The sequence below is a fragment of the Dipteris shenzhenensis genome, chromosome 7 (genome assembly GCF_047967505.1).
Source record: "Dipteris shenzhenensis isolate YYH24624 ecotype China chromosome 7, Dip_SZ_1.0, whole genome shotgun sequence".
NCBI classification, from domain to species: Eukaryota; Viridiplantae; Streptophyta; class Polypodiopsida; order Gleicheniales; family Dipteridaceae; genus Dipteris; species Dipteris shenzhenensis.
Genome location: NC_141602.1, coordinates 4,118,277 through 4,133,732, shown reverse-complemented (window position 1 = coordinate 4,133,732; position 15,456 = coordinate 4,118,277). Strand labels below are relative to the sequence as shown.

General features: G+C 45.5%; 1 protein-coding gene across 2 annotated transcripts in view; it reads left to right on the top strand.

Moving 5' to 3' along the window:
* Window positions 1–15,456, top strand: part of LOC147899838 (protein S-acyltransferase 8-like) — a 118,436-nt gene that overhangs the window by 16,600 nt on the left and 86,380 nt on the right. Inside the window, exon 2 of one of the 2 annotated variants that reach the window (XM_087376711.1) lies at window positions 9,557–9,742. The exons of the other annotated variant lie outside the window; for it this stretch is intronic. Coding sequence (XP_087232837.1) covers window positions 9,557–9,742 — 186 coding nt within the window. The remainder of the gene's footprint in view (window positions 1–9,556; window positions 9,743–15,456) is intronic. 2 annotated transcript variants of the gene reach the window in all.

Sequence of the window (15,456 nt, the reverse complement as noted above, 5' to 3'; positions counted from 1 at the left end):
AAATTAATATATATGGTAACCTCCTAGCCCCGATCTTAGCAAAGCTCTTTAATGAAGTTGTTTGTTTGGGGTTTCCACGTACCTGGACCATTAATACTATTTCACCCATCCACAAGGCAGGGGATCCCATGAGCCCGGAGAATTACAGGACCATTATGATTGGACATGTTATGTCCAAGATTTATGCATCAGTGCTTGATTCTGAGGTTAGTAGATTTGCAGAGTGTCGAAGACTTAGAGCAGTAGGATAGGGTGGATTCTGGTGCAATCATGGAACCATGGATCACATTCTCATGCTCAGGTGTATCATCGAGGAGGCAAGGGCACGGAAGCAGAGTGTTTATTGTTGCTTTGCGGATTTTCGAAAGGCATTTGACACAATTCCGAGAGCCCGTTTCATACGGTGCCTACAGGATTTGGGTTATGACTAGGAGGTCATTTGAGCTGTCATGGCACTTTACGAGAGAGTCTCAGGCAGAGTCCGAGCAGGATCTGGGTGGACGGACAAGATCATCTACCCTGTCTGGCCTCTACAATGACGAGCTTGAGATAGTGATGTAGACATAGGGGGGGTTGGTTGCTCTCTTGCTGGCACGTTGATCCGGATATTGCTTTATGCAGATGACGTGGCCTTTTGTCTTCCTCAGCAGAGGGGCTCCAGAGACACCTTGATGCACTACAGGCCCTTTGTGAGTCTCATGATTTGAAGGTCAACCTGGGTAAAACCAAGGTTATGATCTTCAATACATCTCGAGCAGTCATGTGCCAGGAGTAGTTCACATATGATGGGTGACCTGTTAAGATAGTTTCATCATACACGTATCTTGGGGTTGTCTTCTCCGGACCCATCTTCACTATGAGACCCGTGATGCAGGCACGCTTGTGCAGAGGATACGCTTCATTGGCTAGACTACAGAGACAGTGCTTCCGCTCGCACTTTCAAGATCCACGGACCAAGGGGCTGCCTTTTGACTCCTTAGTCTGCCCAACGGGGATGTATGGCAGCTCTTGTTGGGGGTCAAACTTGTCGGATTCAAAGTGGGCTCTTGTGGAGCGGCTACAGGTTCTCATGTTATCATGGATGATTTGTGGTAAGCCATCCGTTCCTCACCAGATCATTCAGGCTGAGTTTGGGTCATCCCCATTACAACTAGATGCTGCATTTCATGTCATCACGTTTCTGTACCGAGTTAGGGAGTATAGGGATTACACTTCTGGGCGCAGCAGACTACCATGGCTAGCACTGTCCTCTTCTCTGGCACTTTCAGCAGGAGGGGACTAGAGATGGTTTGAGTGACTGGGGCTCCACATGGATAGACTCCCTCCCTTCTAGTACAGCATGGAGGCTCCGTTTTCTCCCCTCCTATCACACGAGGTCAATCAGGTTATCCGTGAGGATCTCTTACAGCTACACACATTCCAAACTTGGTTGGGACCAAGCGAACTGCGAGTGAAGCTTAGCTTCTACAAAGATCACTGCTTACATATCACAGAGTAGGGTTTCATTGACCCACCAGGATACACACAGATCTACTTACCCCACTTACTAAGGATCTCTATTGGGCAATTCTGGGTCTCTTCATGTAGACTTCGTATCGAGAGTGGTAGAGCAGAGCGCCTACCCAGGGAGAGGTGCATATGTACAATATGTGACATGTAGGAGGTTACATGAGCAGACTTCTTTCTTGCCTGATCCCTCTCGGAGCTCTATCAGAGAGTTCTTTCAGCCAGATCACATGGATCCAGTATAGTGTCATTTGGACCAAAGCAGAGAAAATAGAAGATAAGAATATCAAAGGTTGCATATCAACAATCAAGGAGGTGTGTAAATTTCAGGATGCTGAGCTTGAATGCATACAAAAGAAACGAGGGGAAAATAGGAATGATGAGCTCTCCAACCTACGTGCTCAATTACAAGATGACATGAAAAATTGGCAAGGGGGAATGGAAACGAAATGGGCAAAGGGGTATCTCGTATGCTGAATGAGAAAACCATCTCTCTTGCCTCCAAAATTGAGATTCTAGAAGCCCAAGTCGCCACTCTCAAAGATGAGAATGAGAAGTTGAAGGCAGGTGCACATGGGAGGAAGGAGCTTCAGCACCTATCCAAGAAGAGCTGAACCTTTATCAAACGGCAAATGAAGAATTTCAAGGACACAAAGGGAACCTCAGAAGAGAGATGTAAGCTCATTGATGATCTGAAATCTGAGAAGGAAATGGCAGCCTTACAAGCCAATATGCAGGGGAGACATGCTGAGTTTGCACAGCAAATCACGAAGGGGAAGGCAGATATGCTTGCATGGGAGGATGTATTGGAAAAAGGCACAACAGCACCCAAAAAAGAGCTCATCTCTGAAACTTTGGAGGAAGAAAAGAGGCGTAATGTCAAGGCTATGAATGTACTAGTAAGAGGCCTAACAGTGGGAGATACCCCCATGTCCGATGCCAATGCTTTATTTTAAAAGATGGGTGTCAACCTCACCTGTGAATCAGCTTGGAAAGTGGGTGCATCAACAAGGCTCATGGTAATCAAATTGCAGACAACAAATGATAGATCCACCCTCATGGACATGAGGACCACACTGAAGGGCACCAAAATCTATTTGGATGATGATCTCACTCACACTCCTACAACAAGAGCACAGGAGGGAAGGGATGGTGAGAGTTATGGCAACAAGGCAAGAAGGGAAATGGGTAGCCTACATAGACGGGAAGGTGATTAACACATGACGGTGTGAGACCCATGAGATGAGAGCACACAATAAGTTGAAGATAGCGGTGTGGAATTGCAATGGCACCCTCTGGTCCCGACCGTGGGGGCTTCTCAGAGACATACACTGAAAGAACATTGAGACATATGAGAGTCCCGAGAGAGGGCTTTCCACAGTGACAAGATATACTTGGGAGTCGATCCACAGGAGGGAATTGAGGAGAGATAGCTGAGTACGAGGCCCCGGGGGGGTGGTTGTCCTCTTCAAATCACATTTGAGACCACTCATATCTTGGTTCGGAGAGAGGAGCATGCACTCACATCTGAGACCACTCATATCTATGGTTCAGAGAGAGGAGCATGCACGACACGTGGATACGAATTCATCTTCTAGATGCTAGACCCATCTTCATTGCAGCGTGCTATTTCCCTCCAGACACATCATCCTATGTCCGAGAGGTCACTACAGATGGACAGAGCCCATATGAGACGATCCATTCTGACATCACGGAGTTCTTTAGACTAGGAGACATCCTCCTACTGGGGGACTTCAATGCATGAACATGAAATAGATAGGTGGGCCTGCTTGACTTCACAGATGAGAGAGATCCACACATAGTCCCGAAGCTAGATGCAGCTGATCTCGGGATACATAGGCATTCTGCAGATGCCCCACATGTGATAGGATATGGACGACATCTGCTTGAGCTGGGAGCTATCCACGACCTGATCATCTATAATGGTCTTCATAGATGGCCATCCTCTAGAAGACTCACTTTCTTCCCGCATGGCGGTGGGTCTAGTACAGTAGACTATCTGCTAAGCCCAATAGAATGTGTCTCATGGATACACGACTTCGCCATACCCCCCCCCCCCCCCCTCCCTCGGAGCTGACCACTCATACTTGGCCTTTCATATCTCTGTTGCCACCATGCCAACCATAGGGAGAGCAAGTCCTTGACCCAGTGTACATGAGTCACTTGGCTAGGGAGCTCTCGGTCCTACTTGGAGATGATATAGACCTCGCCGGCGCCTCTGACACCCTTGTCTCAGTGGTATAGGATGCCACTACCAGATCCTTTTCCACGACCCGATCCGTGCGGGTCCGAGATGGGAAGATGCCTCAAAACCCTTGGTTTGATGACGAGTGCAGAGGGACAAGAGCCTAACTCACACACGAGCAGGCTTTAGGTCACATGACGTCACCTGAGGCACACAAGATCTTTCGACGATTGACACGTCGTAAGAGGCGGGCTTTCCTCACACACAGGATGGATGACATTGTCAGATCTTTTCGAGGAGGAGACCCGACTACTGGATGGGGGTTTCTATTGGAAGGGAAGCCACCTATTCCCATCATTGACCCAGACATATGGCACACATATGCATGCTCCCTCTATGATGCCTAGATGTAGACACCACCGGATGCGTCCTCTATGCCCAGGCCCACCACTTGTCATTTGTTCACCACACAGAACGTACGAGCTGCACTTCATCGATTACACAATTGAAGAGCGCAGGACCATGAGGGCCTACAGAGTGAACACTTTGCACATGGGCAGGAGGTCCTAGCTCCAGTCCTAGTACAGATGTTCAATCGGGTCGTATGTCACAGCTTCTCACATGCTTGGAGCACCACCACTATTGTGCTAATACACAAAGCTGGAGACCCTGTGGAGACTGGGAATTACCGTATCCTCAAGATTTATGGATCAGTCTTAGAGAGGGAGCTCAGCAATCATACAGAGGCTCGGGGGCAGCTGGCACTAGGACAGGCAGGACCGGAGACAACATTCTACTCTAGATCACATCTTCACTCTGAGGGCTATCATCGAGGAGGTGAGATCTAGACCCACCGGAAGGTCTACGCATGCTTTGTAGACTTTCGGACAGCATTTGATACTGTCCCACGATCCTGCATGATTAGGAGATTACAAGAAATGTAGATCCCAGAGACAGTGATATGAGGGGTGATGAGCCTATATGAGTCAGTTAGAGGCAGAGTTTGTGCCCAAGGTGGTCTATCATATTGGGTCGAGAGTACGATCGGAGTGAAGCAAGGCTGCCTCCTCTCACCGACCCCTTTTTGCGCTCTACATTGATGAGATCTCTTCGTTCATAGACCGCCTAGGAGGCGAAGGATCACCATTGGCTGATCTTATCATGCAGATATCGCATAAGGTTGATGATAGTCCTTATCTCATCCTCAGCGGAGGGGATGCAGAGACATCTGGAGGCCCTAGAGGTATTTTGCAGAGAGAGAGACCTGACAGTCAACATTGGGAAGACCAAGGTTATGGTCTTCAATACCTCACACGCAATGCCGTCGACTCAGTTTCACCTGTCGAGATGAGCTAGTCGAGATAGTGCAGTGCGAGACATATTTGGGAGCAGTCTTCACAGGACCCCATTTCACTATGACATATGCAGCCATGACACATATGCCATCTTCTAGATAGTGACATTCTTTCTTAGAGTTTGGGCCATACCCCACTAGAGACTACCGAGGTTGGCCTTGGAGTCATCTAGAAGATTAGCTGAGAGCGAGGCGGACACATGGTATGCATGTATATCCGCATGGTTTGCCAGACACGGGATTTAGATGGACATGCTCCCTCTCTTTCAGTACAGTATGGATGCACCCCCTGAGTCTATCTTGCGAGATGAGATTAACTGTATCATACGGTTAGACCTCCTCCAACTCCACACATCTCGGACTTGGGGGTTGATCAGATCCCCACCAAGACTGAGTTTTACCGCGATCACTTCTTAAGCGTCTCTAAGGAGGGATTCATCATCAGGCCCTAGTGTCTCGAGTACAAAGGAATCTCACATGCATTGAGGATCGCTATTGGGCAGATGCGAGTTTCATCCCATCGATTGAGGATTGAGATAGGGAGAGCAATTTAAAAAAAAAAAAATCTCTGCAAGGGGCTTAGCGCGTCCTCTGCTCCAGCCCTTTGTGGCTTGTATGGGTTTCTTCCCGTTTGGTGAGTTTTGCACTTTGTCCCATAGGCCCACTAGGCCTTCCGCGGATGTTAATGTATCTTTCTTTCTCCTTTTTTTGTTTCTTTTTAGGAGAAGAAAAGTTGATTTATATTATTGACATATCACTTGTACATCTTTATAGTCCATGTGATAATCATTACAAAATGTCTCATGAAGAAAGCAACATCATAGATTCTAGAGACAAGATAAAAACTGAGTATCCAGCATAGAAAAGCACAGCAGTAGTCAATCCTCCTCCTCTTTAACTTTCGAGGTGCTTGGTACTTGTGCATCTTGAATGGCTCATCATCCTTAGTAGAAGTAGGTCCTTTGGCAGCAATGGTAGGTGCTCTGGCAGCAGCAGTTCTTGGAGCAGGCACCTTAAATGTGTGAGCAGCAGGAGGAGGATCCGCCAAAATAGGTGAAGAAGTGTCATTACCAGGAGGCTTGGATACTGGTATCTCTCTAGTAGCAATGGGCAGCTGAGGATCCACTGGGTACTTAACAACCAGTGTGCATTTGGCTGTATGGGTCTCAAGTTCAACATTCAACTGGGTGTGAGCTTCATTGTACACTGCAATGGCCTTCTTGAGTCGTCTTTGTTCCTGTACCACCATTCCCAAAACATAACATTAGCAAGAACTGATAATTGTTTCCAGCTATACAAATAAACCAAGGTCTAATTTGCATCCATTTGACTTTTTAAACCTTAGTGGCATCCCCAAAAAGTATTGCTTGGCCCACCCGTAAGGAAGTGTGCCATCTTCCAAGAAATGGCTCCAAACTTGAGCACAGGTAGTCACCTCGGAGGAGAGGTGGAATGGGCGGCAAATGGCTATGAAGGGTGCCAAAAGAAGGCTAGAAAATGGAATTGCAGCAAGAGTATGTGCTCCCACAAGCAGGAGAGGACCTCGAAATGAGTGCAACAGCAACCAGAGGTAAAAAGCTTTCAGCCCGAGATGAAAACCCAGAAATGAGAGCAAGGGGGCTACAAGAGGTGTCTCTAGATGGCAGCAACAGGCTCCAAAGCTCAAGTTGGTGGGTATAGGTACTCCAAAATGCAGCAGCAGGCCACCAAATCAGCAAGTTGGTTGAGCTGAGGCTTCAAAACTGTAGGCCATTCCATGGGCTATCCATAGGCGCCACTCATTCCTTGGTATGTGCCTTGTAGGCCTAGTTATAGTAAGTTAAGTCAGTTGGTACAGTTTGTACATGTACCACTTACGACAGCTAGGATACTTAGTCCAATTAGGGCATTTAGCCCTAGGGTTTTGTTATGTTGGCTCTCTCTTGAGCCTCCACTCTTAGTTTTGCAGCAATTCATTTCAGCATCTCGTTTTTTGTCTTCTCACCTCCATTTTTAAGCTTCCCTTGCTTGCCATAGCCTACAATGGTATCAGAGCAGGTCGGGAATCCATTCCCTCAGCCATCGACAGCATTTCCAAGCTGTTTGGCAGCCTCTTGAGCCCTCACTCCTCCTGAACAACTCATTTTTAAGGCATTTGCAGCAAGCTGGAGTGATTCGATGCCATTTGGAGGAGCTCCATCGCTGGAAATCGAGTCTTTGGTACTCCAGCTGTGTATATCGGCTGTTTTTCTTGCTGCATTTCGAGGTGGTTTCAGCTTCCCCGAGCTGTTTTCTACCTGTACGGCTTCATACGTGTGGCGATTTGCACCTATACGGATTCCGTACAGTTGTACAACGCTGTACGAAACTGTGCGCCTGCAATAAATGCATGTCGAAGGCTGTAGGGACCGGCAATCAGTGCAATTATTGCTGTACGGATTCCGTACAGCCCATACAGCAGCAGCATGGGTTGAAATGTCACAACATTGCTGTGAAAAGTGATTTTCCGACGATGGAAGTGCTTGGAGAAGCCCTAAGTGCTCACACGTGTGGAAAGCGTAGGAGGCTACAACACTGTACAAAACTGTGCGCCTGCAATAAATGCATGTTGAAGGCTGTAGGGACCTGTAATCAGTGCAATTATTGCTGTACGGATTCTATACAGCCCATACAGCAGCAGCATGGGTTGAAATGTCACAACAGGTGCTCTGAAAAGTGATTTTCGGACGATGGAAGTGCTTGGAGAAGCCCTAAATGTTCACACGTGTGGAAAGCATAGGAGGCTGCAACGTCAGAGTAGGAGGGCTTTCTAATTGGTGTAGAGGTGAAAGTCTTCATCTTCGGGAGTTCCATAATGGCCTGTGCAAACTTTGGTGTGCCCTTTTGTTGACGTTAACCCCCAAGCTAAGCCAAAGGGCTCAGCTCAGCCTGGGGTGAGGGAAAGGACTGTATGGAGAGGTACTATGGGGGGAGAGTGTACAACGGAGGTATGACTAATGGAGAGTCATGTACCACGGGACTGTACGGCAGATACGGCGGGACTGTATGGAGAGGCTGGCGATTGTATGGAGAGGTAGGTACGGCGGGGCTGAACGGCAGATACGACGGGACTGTACGGTAGGTACGATGGACTGTACAGTAGATACGATAGGACTGTACAAACGGAGAGAGAGAGAGAGAGAGAGAGAGAGAGAGAGAGAGAGAGTCTATTAATGCCCACTGGAGACCAAAAGGTCTATGGGACATTAAGAAGCCTTCTAGTACATCTGCTTTAGGGAGGGCACATGGAAGCTCCCAAGGAGTGCAAAAAGAAACCCATATTATTTAGAGTACCTACATGATAATCTGGAAGAGTAAACAACCATACATCAATTTAAGACTGAGAGTCTTTTGGTTTTGATTTAAGCTCTCTGATTAGTGCTCCGCCTTCACGGTAAACTGCCCATTTTCCTGGCAGCCCTGACTTTAGCTAATTCAGTCTAATTCAGTTGCCTTAATCTTGAGTTGAGCTTTTGTAAGCTCCTCTCCTATCAATACTTTGGTGCCCTTGAACTTGTAAGATTGCTGAAGAAGCTTGATCCGCATATCTTTTAACTTCAGAGTAAGGATTGCATGACCTCTATAGTGCAAAATAGAAGCTGGCCTGGAGTCGTCATCATCCTGCTCATCATCATTCACCCATTCAATGTTGGGCAAGCTTGCTTTGATCTTTGTCAATATTTCACTAAATCTTTTGGGAGTCCCCCTATTCTAATCTTGAGAGCATTATCACATCTAGCTTCGTGTTCTTTAATCTCTGCTTGAATATCAGACTTACTTGCTTTGTTGTCCACTTCCACAATCACTTCCTTCTTAGCAGTTTGTACTGTAGAGACTAGTTGCGGGGTAGGGGGGGAATCCTTACAAGATTTTACTGCCTCATCAATTACTGCCTGCTTACTAGGCCGTTTCAGAATCGTAGCTCTCTCACTGCTTTGCTGCAAATAAAAAATCTGACCCTGTTGCCCGATGATGGGTCGTTTTGAGCCTTTTTATGTGTAATTCCGTGCATATGGCGAGGGTGTCATGGCTGCAACTTAGAGTATCGAGTCCTGATGGATGTTGAAGGAGTTGAGGGGGACTTGAAGGAGAGGGTAGGCCAGTCCATAATTGGCTTTATGTTGAACCCCCTAGCTTAACCTAACCCTCGGGTCGGGTTGGGGGTTTAGCCCAACTTGGGGTTAGGGAGGACTAGGACTAGGACTAGGTACGGACGGGACCAAGGTACAGACGGGCTGTACGATATGGGGAGAGGCTGAGCGACTATACGGAGAGCGGTTGTACGGAGAGGCTGAGCGGCTGGCTGTACGGAGGTACAGACGAAGAGGCTGACATGTTAGATGAGCTCAAGGGTGCTCGATTTTTCACTAAGATTGAGAGAGAGAGAGAGAGAGAGAGAGAGAGAGAGAGAGAGAGAGAGAGAGAGATTTCATGTAAAAGGTGAGGGCTAATACACTCATTCTTTTTTGCAGAAGTTTCTCTTTTGTGGGCGGTTAATTTTTGGGCCTGATGTAAGGTCCTTGCTTTTGACAGTATTGCTCATAATTGTGCCAACAGCAGTTTTCTGTGTTTTCGTTGCAAGGCATCTTTTACACAGGTTTTCCAACTACAATAGTGGCATTGCTATCATTGTGATGACTGCAATTTTTACTTTATATGTTAGTATATTTGGCCTTTTCTCTCAATTTTCCTCGAATCTTCTTTTCTATGGCTCTGATTGTTTTAGTCATTAACTGGCTGTAAGTGGGAGGGTGTATATGGAATTCATGAGGACACATGAAGATATATTGATTTGTTCGTTTGTGGTAATCCCACACGAAGAGATGCTTAAGTATTTGAGAGAATGAGAAGTGCTTCTGTACATTGAAGATTTAGTATCCTCCCAGACATATAAATGATGATGAACCTGCATTTCATACATATGTGTCCCATCTCGGACTGTTTGAAAGTTCTCCTGTTGACTGTGTGCCGGCCTCTTTTTTCCTTTATATTGCACATTTCGAATATGCTTTGTGCTGTTGTGACACTATGGAATTTTTAATCGTGGAAAGATTACCATGTGCTTTAACAGGCTAACTTTTTTGATGAGCTTTCTGGAGCCTTACTCAGCTGTGTTTCCCATGTGTGTGCTTAACCAGGCAGGAAAGACAAATCCTAGAGAAGAAAGCAGAAATGTATTAGAGGATCAACACTTTGATAGGATAGTATTTACAAAGATGCAAGGAAGTAATCCAAAATAGCTGCAGTTTGCAATGCATGATGAATTGGCGTTCTTACATTCTGTTGGAAATGAAGGAAAGACTCACTCTATCCTCACAACCTATGCGGAATAAGAACAGCTCCATCTCTCACTCAATGATGCAGACCACACTTGAATACCTTACTCAAAAGATAGAGCATAAACAGCATACAGGAGAGGGAGAACTCAGATATCATTCCTCCACCAAATAGTGGGCAAAACACAGCTCAAGACGAGCACAAAAGGACCAGTAAGGGCTGGACTGCAAAGTGAGAACTTTTCATGGGTCTTCTCCTGATCCGTGCTGCCTTGGATGGTTGTTAGCGCCTGTGATTTTGGATTAGCTAGTGAATCAATGCAAAGCTGAAGGATTAGAAAGTGTTCGTATCATGTGGTATCAGAGCGCAGGGGATTGCGACGTGTGCTTTAAATGGTCACGGGATTTGGCCGTCTCGTCCGTTGGCATCAGGCAAGGATTAGAAGTGGTTATTTAATTGGTAAATTAGGCGTAGCGATGGACGATGCACAGACAACGATATAGCCCGTGAGCGAGGTGTTGGCGGTGTCAAGCGTATCAGTGGCCTCATCGACGAAGGAACTCTGATTCGTTGTTTGCAAACCTTACGCTCCTACAACAAATTATAAGCCACGCAAAATTTGGTTCGGTCGACGAAAAAGCAAGGGAGATAAGGGAGCGTATCATTCGGAGCACCCGCTTGAAAATATTCATATAGAATGTAACTCAAAGAATGCGATGGCTGGCCGCTCAAACGAGCTGTATGAAGGGGAAATGGTTTCGAAACAGCGGGTCTTCAGTCTGAATGACGTGCGATCCTTTTGGAAGAAATAGAGCCTATCATTTTGTTGTGATTGACTGCGATACGAATGAAGGAACAGATAGTAGAATTAGTTCGTGAATTGACGATGCCCGTGAATTGACGAGAGAACCAGACAGCCAGCAAAAGTCAGGCTTGACGAAAGGAATTGAAAGCGAAATAGGAGCGTGTCATTTGGTATCACCCTGATATTGATACCGGCACGAGCGGTTAATCAATCCGAAACAGAGAGCAGGCTTCGGGATATCTACGTTATGTGGAGCTTCTAGGGAGCATCATTTATTTCTTATGTATAAATTTTAATTTTCAATTGGCAGTCGATTTATTCCTGTACAGCAAAGGGGAATCTGAAGTGGGAAAAAAAAACTATTTTCCCTTTTTGAAAGAATGGAGGCAGAGGGACAAGATTCTAGGGTAAATCCTGGTAAATCTAGAGCGTGATCTACGCAAGAAATGTCCCATCACACAACACCTACTCTGGTGGGTAGGATTTCTGTATTAGAAGATGCTTTACCGCAGATCATGAACCAGCAGCTTCAAGTGAACGTTGGTCAAAATGAAATTAGGGAAATGGTGCAAGCCTTGTTGGCTAGACCATCTAGAAATGAAAAGGGCAAAGCTCTAGCAGAGCCAGAACCTACTATACACTCATCAGAACGTGCGAAGGTCAAGGTACCTAATATGGCCAACTATAGACCGGAGAAGTACGCTGGTCGGATGACCGAGCGCATTTTTGATGTGATCGAGGTTTGGTTACACAAGTGGGAAGAAGCCTTCGCCATTTGTGAAATCAGATCTGATCTAAAGAAAATCCGCGAGACCACTCACCTGTTTATTGAGGCAGCGGATAGATGGTGGATAAAATAACAGAAGGATCAAGTTGCCCCTACCACCTGGGAAGGGTTTAAGGCTGACTTTAAGAAACACTTTCTTCCACCTGACGAAAAGTCTCGAGCTTGGGATGCTTACAGAAACCTTCGCCAGAGGAATTTGTCGGTGGCAGAGTACATTGACAAGTTCAGGAAATGTGTTATGAAAATAATAGACCCTCTCCCTATGTCGGTTCAGTTGAAAGACTATATCTATGGACTGAACGGCAAGATTAAAATGGAAGTTCGGGCTAAATATGTGACTACATTAGATGAATCTATTGTAGTAGCCCTGAACTATGAGGATGCTAGAGGCAGACCTAGTGGGTTTGTGCAGGCAGGGACTCAGCATGAGTACCCGAGAAAAGGGGGATTTTAGGAAATGGACTTCAAAGACAAGTGTCTCGCAGCCAAGTGGCCAAACCAAGCTGGTGAAGCCGGTTGAGGGACCAGCAAAGACAAGTACCACTGTTGGGGTGAAAAGGAAAGTAACTCCAATGGCAGCCCGGGCCTCGTTGACCCCTGAGCAAAAGGAGAAAGCTGGAAAAGAAGGATTGTGCTTCGGCTGCCTTCAACGACATCAGTGGAAAGATTGTCCACTAAATAAAGACCGTCGCACGGCCAATATGATAATATTTGAGTGCGACGCGGAAATGCAGGAGAGTCCCAATGCGAAACATATGCAGATGCAATTGGCGGGACCTTCTCAGAGGTTAGTACCTGTGTTGTTAAGTGTGTCTGTTACTAAGTTAGTAAGCGGTGCACCTGATAACATCCTTTCAAAGCCTGCAGCAATGGGGTATACGGTTTTCGATGAGCCCGAGTTAATTAAAATGAAAGGGCAAGTAGCCAATCATGATGTGATTGTGTTGTTTGACTCAGCGTCAACGCACAATGTAATTAACTCGAAGCTTATTAAGAGGCTCAAGTTGAAAACTAGTCCGTCTGACTATGCTTATACGGTCAGGATGGCGGATGGAAGTTCAACTGAAGTATGGGACCAGAGGGTTACCCAGTTGGAACTTCGAATACATGACTATGTTGAGAAGCTGGACTTTGAGTTGACCAGGCTTGCTCATGCAGATATAGCCCTAGGTATGGCTTGGCATTTTTGGAAAAATCTAGCCATTGATTGGAAAAAGCATATTTACCAGTTCAAGATGAACGGGGTAGAATATGTTTTGCGAGGTGAAAAGGATTTACCTCGAGGACCATTGATTTCAGCCATGGAAATTCGAAAGACTCCGAAACAGTTTCTGTGTCTGTGTATAGCATTGGTAGAGTCGATTGATGATGCATCGACTAGCACTGAGGCTACCCAAGATGGAAAAATGGACGAGGGCTAAAGAGATATCGGAGAAGTTCTCTGATTGTTTTAGGGATGAGTTACCTTATGGGTTACCTCCAGAGCGGAATGTTCAACATAAAATTGAGCTTATCCCGGGAGCAGAACCTGTAAGTAGACCTCCCGATAGATTAAGCTTTACAGAAGAAGCTGAGGTGCGAAGACAACTGGAAGAATACCTCAAGTTGGGGCAAATTCAACCCTGTTTTTCACCTTTTGCTTCGCCAATGATATTAAAGAGGAAGAAAGATGATACTTTTCGTCTTTGTATAGATTACAGAGCATTGAATAATATCACTGTTAAGCACAGGTATCCGATGGCTCGAATCGATGATTTGCTAGATGCATTACATGGGGCCGTAATTTTGAGTAAGATAGATCTTAAGTGTGGCTACCATCAGATTTGCATTAGAGCTGAGGATGTGCATAAAACCGCTTTTAGAAGCAGGTTTGGTCATTATGAGTTTTTGGTAATGCCCTTTGGACTTACCAATGCTCCAGCTACATTCGTCATGCTTATGAACGATTTACTACATCTGTATATCGGAAAGTTTGTAGTACATTTTATTGACGATATTTTGGTATTCAGTAAAAGTATTACTAAGCATCACGAACACTTAAGAATAGTGTTCAGTACTTTGAGGAAAGCCAGTCTTTATGTAAATAAGAAGAAAACTATACTGTGTATGGTTAGACTTGAATACTTAGGATTCATAATTACTCCAGAGGGGGTAGAAATGGATCCAAAGAAAGTGGCTGTGATACTGACTTGGCCAATCCCTCAGAGTTTGACCTCTTTGCGATCATTCTTGGGATTTGTCCAATTTTATCGAAGGCATATCAAAGGATATTCCGAAATAGTATCGCCATTGACTGATCTGACCTCAGATAAAGTACCTTTTATATGGGGACAGAATCAACAGGAAAGTTTTAACACCATAAAACAAGCTATGGTCACAGGACCGGTGTTAAAAATAGTTGATCCCCAGAAACCGTTGTTCCTGGAAACCGATGCAAGGGGCATTGTGGTAGGAGCAGTTCTTCTCTAAGAGGGAAGGCTAGTAGCATTTGAAAGCAAGAAGCTTTCTCCCTCTCAAAGAAATTGGCCAACTCATGAATTAGAGTTGCATGTTGTTGTCCATGCTTTGAAAACATGGCGACATTATTTGTATGGATCAGAGTTTTATGTGGATGTTGATCATGATACTCTGAAACATTTTTGTAAACAACGTGACTTGAGAGGCCGCCAAGCTAGGTGGGCAGAACTCATGCAGGAGTTTAATTTGATGATTCGGTACCGAAGAGGAAAATATAATAAAGTTGCTGATGCGTTGTCACGCATTATGCATAACATGAGTTTCATAGTGTTAGAGAGTGCTCTAATGGCCGAGATTAGAGAAACTCAAAAGGTGGATGAGTTCGTTCAGAGCCTATGGCCTAAGGCTCATATATTGAAACCCGGGAAAAAGGATGACCTGGCATCCAGAAAAGGCCAAACTTATGCAAGATATGCCATAAGAGATGGTATGCTGAAAAGAAATGGCAAGGTAGTAGTACCTAAACAGAATGATCTCAGGCAGAGAGTCATTCGACAGTGCCATGATAGCCCATGTGTGGGACATCCAGGAGTCGAGAAGACATATGATCTAGTGAAGCGAGATTTCTTTTGGCCAAAGATGAAAAAGCATATTCATGAATATGTGACACGTTGTTTTTCGTGTCAGGTAAGTAAGGCAGAATGGGTGAAGCTACCTGGCCTTTTATAGTCCTTGGAGATACCACTAAGTAAATGGGAGAGCATTTCCATGGATTTTATAGTAGGGCTACCTACGACACAAGGTGGATATGACTCTATCCTTGTGGTGGTTGATCGTCTTACCAAGATGGCTTACTTCATTCCAACTAGAGAGTTTGTTAGTGCCCCGCAAGTGGCGGATTTGTTTATTAGACATATATTTCGTCTGCATGGATTACCCAGATCCATAGTATCAGATAGAGATGTCAAATTTACCTGTCATTTTTGGACTGCGGTGTTTAAGACACTAAGGATTGAGTTGGGAATGAGTAGTGGGGATCATCCAGA